The sequence below is a fragment of the Nuphar pumila genome, chromosome 10 (genome assembly GCF_984573655.1).
Source record: "Nuphar pumila chromosome 10, dmNupPumi1.hap1.1, whole genome shotgun sequence".
NCBI lineage: Eukaryota > Viridiplantae > Streptophyta > Magnoliopsida > Nymphaeales > Nymphaeaceae > Nuphar > Nuphar pumila.
The window spans coordinates 42268067-42277963 of NC_143258.1; the positions used below are offsets into that span (position 1 = coordinate 42268067).

A 9897-nucleotide genomic window follows, 5' to 3' on the forward strand; every position below is an offset into this window, starting at 1 on the left:
GGACAAATTCCAGGAGTTACATTTCCCATTTGTTTTTTCCCACACGAAATCCCCGGATTTTACTACGCCGGTGACGACGCAACTGCTGAACCGCGCTAATGCTCTCTGGTGAGAGACTCTTAATCGTTGATCTTTCAGATGGACGGCCACCATGACGCTATCCCTAACATGCCCTTTAACCTTGTGGTAAGAGAGGTGACTCATGGGGTTTTGAACTTGTGATGTCCCGTCAACTTGGTAATATTCACAAGTCACTTCTACCAGATGAGCGGAGCCTTATGGGCGGTTAAGCTTTACTTTGTAGAATTTAACAGTGTGCATTTTCGTTTTTTCTTTTTTATGAAAAGGTTTTTCACTGGATCGGGTTTTCTCCTAAAATTTTGTATTGTGGTTTGGTTAAGTAATATATTGTGGATCCTCATACATAAATTAAAAGTCGTCACTTCACAACGTTACTCTCAGATATAGTTCTTAGGGTGTGTTTTGAATCTCTCAAATCTAAGATCCAAGGGAGAAGAGGAGCAGACGAAGAAGGAAGCGTTTGGTTTCTTCGATTTTCCCCGTTTCACTGAATCCTCTTAATACGTCGTCTGTTCTTCCATGTTGAGAATTCCTCTCATTTTCTGGTGTTAGCGATTTGTTTTCCTAAGGGGTATTCTCATTATCTGGATATTAGTTTTCTTTTGCAGAAGAGATTTTCTGGTTTTGAATCTTTTTCTACATTGTGCTTCTTTTTTAGTGCTTTCTTTATGTGAATCTTATGCGTTGAATCTATCCTTTCTTCTGCTTTGGCAAAGAAAGATTTTCGGTTTCTTCTTTTGTTTGTATGATTAGTGCTGTTATGTTGTTGTCTTGAAATTACTATTTCTTATGTTGATTTGTTAGTTATTAGTGCGGTTATTATCTCTCTATGTAAGACATTTGGGAGTTTTTCTTTTCTTTTTTTGTTCCTTTCATAATGAAATCTGCAAAATTTTCCCTTCCTTTTATTAGTATAAATTGTTTTTCTTTCTTGATAAAATCTTTGTTGGGTGTATTTTATGTTCCTAAAATCCTATTTTTGGGAAGTTTTAGGTCGTTGGTGTTTGTGGGATTCTGTATTTTTCTATTTATTGCTTAAATCTTGAGTTTTTTTTCCTTTTATTAGTATAAATTGTTTTTCTTTCTTGATAAAATCTTTGTTGGGTGTATTGTATGTTCCTAAAATCCTATTTTTGGGAAGTTTTAGGTCGTTGGTGTTTGTGGGATTCTGTATTTTTCTATTTATTGCTTAAATCTTGAGTTTTTTTTTTTTGCCTTAATGTTGTATTTTTGGTTGGAAGAAAAACAAAAGAAAGGGAGGAGGAAGGAACGGTTGTTTAGGGTTGGTTGGTACCTGATTAGGTGTATGGATCATGCTATTTCGGTGTCAAGATTTTCAGGGATATGATGGTCATTTGTGGTATTGTTTGTTCTTCTTGTTGGTTGTTCTCTCTCATCTTTGGTCGTGCGATTTGAACGTGGGTGTGCAGTTTTAACGACTTAAACTACCGTAGCAAATATGAGGCGATTAACTGTTTTTTTTTCTTGGCTTTCACCTTTGTTTTATGTGCCGGTTGTTTTAATCTTTTGTATGTACATGATTGAGAAAGAAGAAAAGCAGGAAGGGAGGGAGGGAGAAGAAACGATCGATTAAACGATGTCAAAATACCCTTCAAGCTCAACACCGTTCCTGTTCTTTCCATTGGCTTCCTTAAGGTTGTCTGTTGAAATATGGGCATGAAAGGCTCTGAGGGTTCCTTTTACAAGGATCTAGTAGTGGCTATTGTTCTGTGGATAAACGTTTAGTATCTAACATTTGTTTTTTCTCATTTCGGGATTCTCGTCTTCTCTTGTTCGATTGCAATTTTTCAATGGGTGTAGATGGGGATTCTTCGAGAACCATCTTATGAATTTGTTAATTGGGGTTGAGTATACCATGCTATATCTGTTGTGTATTTCTGCAATTTTATCGGATGTGCTGTGTTTATTAATTTGTGAGTTGAGTTTTACAATTCTATGTGCGTTTTATTTTTCTGCAAATTCTGGCACTTATGTGCTGTTGTAGCTCTAATCCATGACATGAGTGATGTTTCATAGGTTTGCAAACATGCCCTTGGCATGAATTTCCCCACCTTTAGAAAAAAAATCCCATCTAGGGGGTGGAGGTAGGTAAAACTTTCACATCCTTATTTTAATACTCTTCATCTCCTTCTCATTAATTTTAGTTAGGACCCCCTGAAAGTTTTGGAATAAAACAAAAAAATACTTTTGTTTGTAATTACATTCTCTAACAATGATCTTTTCTTATTCTAAATTGCTTTTCTCAAATGCTTTTGAACCCTTTCCCGTGTCAGTTTGGAACTTCCATCATTAATTTATTTTCAAGCATTCTACCACACTAATATATTTTTGCAATCTATTTCCATCATAAACTAATGCTAGATATTATACATGGAAATTAATAAGCATATGTTAGAGAGTGACATGATATCATATTGCATAGGAGCACCTTGGTAATTTTGATTTGTGCCTATTATGCTTGTATCATTGATTCTGTTACATTTATTTCTTTAGTCTCACTTGCTATTGTCTTAGCATGTTGTTCTCACTTCCAAATTTAAATCATGTTAGCCATTAGGGACTAGGATGCGTTCTTGGGGATTTCTTTTGAAGACAGTTTTTATTTATTTTTAATTATTTTTATTGAATACATTGGTCTTGATAGCTTTTTCAGTGCATGGAGGTTGCTTGAATTTGTTCACCATCAAGTAAATTTCTTTTGCACCATGAAGTTTGTGTTGAGGTGTTCCCCTTTTTTTTTCTCAGGTAAAGGCTGGATGTTGCTGAGTTCGACACCAAAAAATTTGGGAGCTTGACTTGCACGAGGCTCAGTTTGCTGCATATGACTTCAGTTGGTGTGGTTCCTACCTCAGGATTGAGAGATTCCAATGGCAATGCAATTAGTGTTGATAAATTGCCAGAGGAAATGAATGATATGAAGATAAGGGATGACAAGGTAAGTGATGTTTTTCCTGAGAATTTAAGATTGCGTGTGCTGATGCTATTTGCTGCTGTTAGTGTCTTAGTTTCTGATTTCTTGATCATTGGTTTCATCTTTTAGGAAATGGAAGCAACTATGGTGGATGGTAATGGCACTGAGACAGGTCATATAATTGTTACCACCATTGGTGGTAGAAGTGCCCAGCCAAAGCAGGTAATTGCGTGAATATTTAATGTAATTGAAGCACCAGCTGTCTGTTGGCTGAGTTAGTTTTTCACTGTTCTACAGGAAAGAGTACCAAGTGTTTTAACATTTAATTTACTGCATTCAATGTGCGCATTATAAGTAATTTCATAGCTTGTCTTGTGTTTTCTTCTTACAGACAATAAGCTATATGGCTGAGCGTATTGTAGGAAATGGATCGTTTGGAATTGTATTCCAAGTAAGTTAAAGGCCATATTTATGATTTTTATCTTTATTTTACTTTACAGAATGTAATTTGTTTGGGCTGTTTGGCATCCATGAAGAAAGAGGGGCAAGGATAATGTTCTGAAGCTATTATTTTTTGTTATGTTACAGGCTAAATGCCTAGAGACAGGTGAAACTGTAGCAATAAAAAAAGTTCTTCAGGACAAGAGGTACAAGAATCGTGAGCTACAGACCATGCGCCTATTGGATCATCCAAATGTTGTTTCCCTGAATCATTGTTTCTTTTCAACAACGGAGAAGGATGAGCTTTACCTAAACTTGGTTCTTGAATATGTACCTGAGACTGTTCATCGAGTAGTGAAACATTACAACAGGATGAACCAGCGAATGCCTCTGATATACGTGAAACTTTACACATACCAGGTATAAGTTAATTCATCTATATATTTTTTTTATAGTGAACATACCTGAATGATTCCATAATTTCTATGCTCCATCTAACCTATGCAGCAGTTGTTTCATCTTGTAATGGTGGATAGTATGAAAGTTTTTTGTCTTGTATCTCTAATAGCAAAATAGAATCAATTCTTTATAAATATGTTATAAATGTAGTTAGAAACATATTCAGTGTTATTTCTTATATTTATCGTGTTTGTCATTACCCTTAATTTTTTTCCACCTAATTCTCATCTTATATAAGCTGTTTCCACTTTCCAATGCTTGTTGGATAAGTGAATTTTCTGGATGGGTTTTGGTTTACGGGGTATTTCATCCTTAGTGGTCAATTATGTTTTCTCTCTCTTGATCGCTTTTGGTTTGCGAGGTATTTCATTCTTGGTGGTCAATGTTTTGCTCTCTCTCTCTCTCTCTCTCTCTCTCTCTTGCTTGCTTGCTAAAAGATAGAATCTTTGTGAAATAAAGAGTAGGTAACTGTAATGCAAAATGAATATAATTCTCTTTTTCTTTTCCTCTTTTATATCCTCTTTCTCCATTGTGTTTCTCATTTGATTATACTTGATTGTGATTAAAACCTCAAGTTCTGAATGCATTATAAATAAGAACAAATTAGAAAAGTAAAAGATGACTACTTTCTTAAAAATGTCATATGATATTCTGGTAAGATAGTAAAAATATTTATATCTTGCATGACTTTTGTGTTTTCTTACTTTTAATGATATGACACCTTGAAAAGCTGTTGGACATACACAATATTTTGTGCTTCTTATATGATATGTGACAAACAAAAACCTTACCGAGACAAACACTTGGATTGCAACTTATTCAGTCTTTCTTTTCATTTTTTTTAAATTTTAGCAGAGAAGCTAAATATAAACTGATGATGGTTTTGTGTTGATCATGGAGCAGATCTGTCGGGCGCTGGCCTATATTCATGGCAGCCTTGGAGTGTGCCATAGAGACATTAAGCCACAAAATCTTTTGGTACGTGTTTCTGCAACTGTAGTTAGGTGAATGCTGATACTCGCTCTTGATGATTTAAGCACCTCCATATTTTTTCTCTTTATTTGTTCAAAATAAGAGTGGTTAAGTGGATTAGCTAAAAAAAAGATGCTGTATATTAGCCCTGGGGTCTATGGTTTGACCTCACTGCTTTGCTAGCTTGACATAAAAAATATGAAAAGTATTCCGACTTGAGGTACATGAAAAATCAACACTCAAGAAGGATCAGATCATCTCACTTATAATTTATATTCTTGAAGAATAAGATATATGTTAGCGTCCAAGATTTTTGCACTCCTTGAAATTTGGAGTCTTCATTTGGTCTCTGTTTAGCCAGGGATAAAAGTCTACAGTTTGAAGAATGTTTTTCATTCAAAAGTTTTATGATTGCAGTTTTTATTTTATTTTATTTTTTGATTCTTGGGACATTTTGCCTTTAAAATGTTCCTACTTTCAATCTCAAGTTGTTCCAGATACTAATCTTTTCCTTACGGTTTCATTTAACAGGTAAATCCGCACACTCACCAACTTAAATTATGTGATTTTGGAAGTGCAAAAGTATTGGTGAGTCATTTACTTTTTGGCTCAGCTTTCCTGCAATAATGGGTCTTGGAAATGTTGATTGATAATTTTCGTTGTTTATGCTATCTATAGGTGAAAGGTGAGCCAAATATATCATACATCTGTTCTAGATATTACCGGGCTCCTGAACTCATATTTGGAGCAACCGAGTATACTACAGCTATTGACATTTGGTCCACTGGCTGTGTGCTTGCTGAACTGCTTCTTGGGCAGGTAACTATGTTTTGCCAGTCTAGAAGAATTTGAATTTTTGAATTTCACTTGTGAAGAATACCTGTTATTGCGTTTTACAAAACTCATCATTAACTGATTGTTGAGCTGGTTTGCTTTTACCTCAGCCTCTCTTTCCTGGTGAGAGTGCAGTCGATCAGCTTGTGGAAATAATTAAGGTGATTAATTTGTCTGCTCTAGTGTTTAAGGCATTTCCTGAAAGTTTTCAGAGGATGAAATTTTAAAAACAAACTGTCTCGGTGTTAAATTTCCTCCTATTTATTCTTTTTAGAGTATCTTACATGATTAGTCACAACGTAAAGGTACTAGGCACACCTACTAGGGAGGAGAGTAAATGCATGAATCCCAACTACACAGAATTCAAATTCCCACAAATTAAGGCTCATCCGTGGCACAAGGTAGTATGCTACTACTTCTCAATAGTTCTATTCATTCTAATGTCTTTGTTCAGTCATTTGAGTGTTTGCATTTTCTGTTGTTAGATATTCCGCAAGCGCATGCCACCTGAGGCTGTGGATCTTGTCTCCAGACTCCTTCAGTACTCTCCGAATCTTCGTTGCACTGCTGTAAGTTATTTATAGCACCAATCTGAGAACTACTTTTATCATGCCTTTCAGAGTTCATATTTTTCAAGCTGATTTATGACTAAATGCAGTTGGAGGCACTTATTCATCCGTTCTTCGATGATCTACGGGATCCAAATACTCGTCTTCCAAATGGGCGACCACTGCCTCCACTTTTCAACTTCAAGCCTCAAGGTATTCTTGTCTTGGACATGATAATGATGATCACGATGATATTGTTTCTGTTCTTATTTGACGTGTTAATTACTCTGATGATGATGATGTGGCAGAACTGAAAGGGGTGACATTGGAGATGTTAGTAAAGCTGATCCCTGAACATGCTAAAAAGCAATGCCCATTCCTTGGGTTGTGATTTGGGCTGTGACTGCTGGTGGATGCTCCAAGGTTGACCTAGTGAGATTCTCAGGCAGCCCCTTCTTGCAGGATGGGGCGCCCAGCCAGTGAACTGCCATTATATGTAAACATCTTTCTCTTGGTTTTCTCTTTCTTGTCAAGGAAGAGCAAAATTGGCTGGCTAACCCGTGTTAAGGAAACTAGAATGTGGGTCTAATCACCCTTGTTTAACAGACAACAGCCTGTAACAGTACATGAAACACGAAATTAGCTTTTTTCTAGGTAATTTATTTTATGGAAAAGGCTTTCATCTTGTAGAGGTTAAGCTGTAAGGTAATGTGATTACCTTTTTCTGTAGTACTAATCTTTTTCCTGTGTTTGCACTTTGCAGAGAGAGAGAGAGAGAGAGAGAGAGAGAGAGAGAAGTGGATCCAAAATGTTGCGTATACAACGTTTACTTCTGATTAATTGAATGGCTCTAAATTATGATCAGGTATCTATAATCGAAAAACAGTAGTAAGATTGAGAATAATTCAATTGGATTTCATGTTAGGGGTTGATAAAGTTGATCTCTGATCATGTATGATTTGAAAATGGAGTGAGTCACTTTCATGAACATTAATATGCATTTAAGTTGCACCGTTTACCAAATTCGACAAGCCACAGGCCTTTTTGCTTTTGAGATAAATGAAGTCATGATTTAGTGTGTTGGTTTAGTGGTGCTCTAACTTTATGGTCCCTTGCGTTTTGTTGGTTGTCTGTACGTTACCGTGTGATGGCCAGCCCCTACAACTCCATTGGAAATCATACCTGTTGATTACGTTGGTAGATTATACATGGATTAGACTTATAATTTGTCTTTGGTACTGTCATTTTACTATGTATCTACTGAAGCTGGATCTTATTCACATTTTGCAACGCATCCTGTCAAATTTTATAATTGGTGGTGCTTTTTAATTGGAATATGTTGAGAACTTTGTTAAGGAGCTTTGGAGTTGAAACAATAACGAGTTCTAGCTTGAAACCGTCACCTTGTGAGAATGTTTACCTGTATTGCTGTTGTTGTTGTCAAAGTTTGTGTAAGAAGTGATGTGTAAACCCCCTCCGGCAACTTCGCCGGAGGGGATAAACATTGAAAAAAGGGGAGGGGGAGGAAGGCGGTTTCCCAAAAATTGGGGAACCCCCTTTCCCCGATCTGAGACGGGGGGAAGGGGGTGAGGGTTATCCTCACCCCACCGTGAGGGCTACACGTGCGCCTTTCCCCTCACTCGAGCAAGAGGAAGCTGAGAGAGGGCGACAACGAGTGAAAGAGGAGCACTTACCGGTGACGACGACGGTGGCAGTTCGGTGAGTACCTCCTCCCCTTCTGCTTTTTCATCTTCTTCTTTCCTTTTTTCGGTGAGTGAGGGTCGGCAGCCATGGCTGCTGGCGATTTATAGAGGAAACAGAAAAAAAAAACAGACAAAGATGGGAGAGAGGGAGGGTCGGTTGGCCGACGTCGGTGGCTGATCCCTTTGTCGCAAGAGGGGTCGGCCGACGCCGGATGCCGACTCGTACCCTCTTGGGTACGGAGGAGAGGGTCGGTCGGTGGTCGCCCCCCTCTCTGTAAACGAAAGGGGTTTTGCCCCTTTCGTTTTTTTTTAAAGACAGACCGAGGGTCGGTTTGGGTCGCGCCCAGACCGCACCCAAGGTCGGGTCAACAAAAAAAAAGGGACTGAGTTGGTCTGGGTCGCACCCAGACTGAGACGGACCAGGTTTAAAAAAAAATATGTTGGTTGAATTGGTTCGGGTTGAACTGGTTCATACCAAACCGAGTCTAGCCGAACTGGTTTATATGGGTCGATTCAGATCGGACCGATCTGAACTGAATCGGTTCAGACCAAACTTGTTCAAGTGGAATCGGTTCAGACCGAATCGGGTCTGAGCTGAATCGGTTTGGATAAACCTGAGTCAGGCCGAACCGGTTCGATCTAACTGGATCTAGGTTCTCATTTTGGATCCAATTTGATAATTGAAAATTACTGAACACCACTAGGAGTGTTCTGAAACAAACAGGTGACAATGGAATCATGTTAGACCGAAACTTATCAGTACTTTTCAAGAGTGCAAAAAGTTGATTCATGTAATAGCCTCAACTACAAAGTTGTAGACGATCGTCTTAGCTTTTCGGGAAGCTAAAGAATGCTAGAAACCGATCAGTATCGAGGCCGATATGACCGTTTCTTTGGAGTTGTCCCTGAACTCATAACAGAAAACCTCGTTTCTTAGTAGAAACCGATTTCTGAACTTATGAAAATGCAAGAAATACTTTGAGTAACACAGTCAATTCATAACATAAAAACCTCTAAACATGTATTTGAAATCAACAAGTGACTTGTCACAACTTACAAGCAATATGTAACGAAGGAAACAAAACACATGATAAAAATAACACAAATGAAAGACAAGTAAACCAGGGAATATGATTTCTGGATGAAGATGACAATGGATGTCGCTGGGAAGTAGCTGACACCGGGAAGAATACTCTCAAACTGTAGCTTGAATCAACAACCAACACGAACCATAAATGTTGCTCAACCCACAAGGTCGATCTTGGCAAGATCACCTTCACGCCCAAGAAGAAACAACTTTTCTTCACTCACAAAATTTCTCCACCGAATTTTCAGCCACACAAAAATATTTTTTTTGTCAAAGAGAAACAGCCCCACTCCCTTGGTCGACCTCCCTTCATTAATAGCCTTGGAGCATGGGGAAGAGTCACCGTAAAGGAGGTGTGGCCTTCCCAAGCCTTGCTCCAAAAACGAGTTTGACTTGGGCTAATTTTAGCCCTGGGCAATAAGTACCCAACAACCATATTGACTTGGACTAGTCAAGGCTGAAATTTTGAATAAAGGCTATATTGGTCCACTCCAAATGGTGCCAACTAGGGCTCTATTGAAATTGATCGAGATCCGGATCTAGATTATGTGGCGAATTGGATTCTACATAAAACGCATTAGAAAAAAATGTAATTACGAAAAAATAAAAAACTACCCGCGTTCTCCATACACCCTCTAGTGCCACAAAAGAATCCTATAGGGCACCAGAACTATCCAGATTCGTAGAATCTGGTTCCTAAAAAAAATATAAAAAAAGATTACAAATAAAAAACATATTTAACGTGATTCCTCATATGCCAAAATAGAATCGAATAATAAAAATATAATCTCTGAGAAAGATGCAAAATATCTCAGATATTGTAGCGCGATAATCAAAATG

At 37.7% G+C, this 9897-nt stretch overlaps 1 protein-coding gene across 2 annotated transcripts; it reads left to right on the plus strand.

Moving 5' to 3' along the window:
* The first annotated feature begins 507 nt into the window (after positions 1 to 507).
* Positions 508 to 7001, plus strand: LOC149826745 (shaggy-related protein kinase alpha-like). Of its 2 annotated transcripts, none has more exons than XM_090018957.1 (13): positions 508 to 652; positions 2848 to 3037; positions 3143 to 3235; positions 3405 to 3464; positions 3602 to 3874; positions 4817 to 4891; positions 5417 to 5473; positions 5564 to 5704; positions 5830 to 5880; positions 6025 to 6120; positions 6205 to 6288; positions 6378 to 6480; positions 6576 to 7001. In XM_090018957.1, the coding sequence occupies exons 2-13, from the start codon at positions 2924 to 2926 to the stop codon at positions 6656 to 6658; spliced, it is 1230 nt and encodes a 409-aa protein (XP_089875083.1). In that variant the 5' UTR covers positions 508 to 652; positions 2848 to 2923; the 3' UTR covers positions 6659 to 7001. The 2 variants fall into 2 exon arrangements, with proteins under 2 accessions (XP_089875083.1, XP_089875084.1); XM_090018958.1 differs by lacking the exon at positions 508 to 652 and adding an exon at positions 1615 to 1737.
* Positions 7002 to 9897: the final 2896 nt, after the last annotated feature.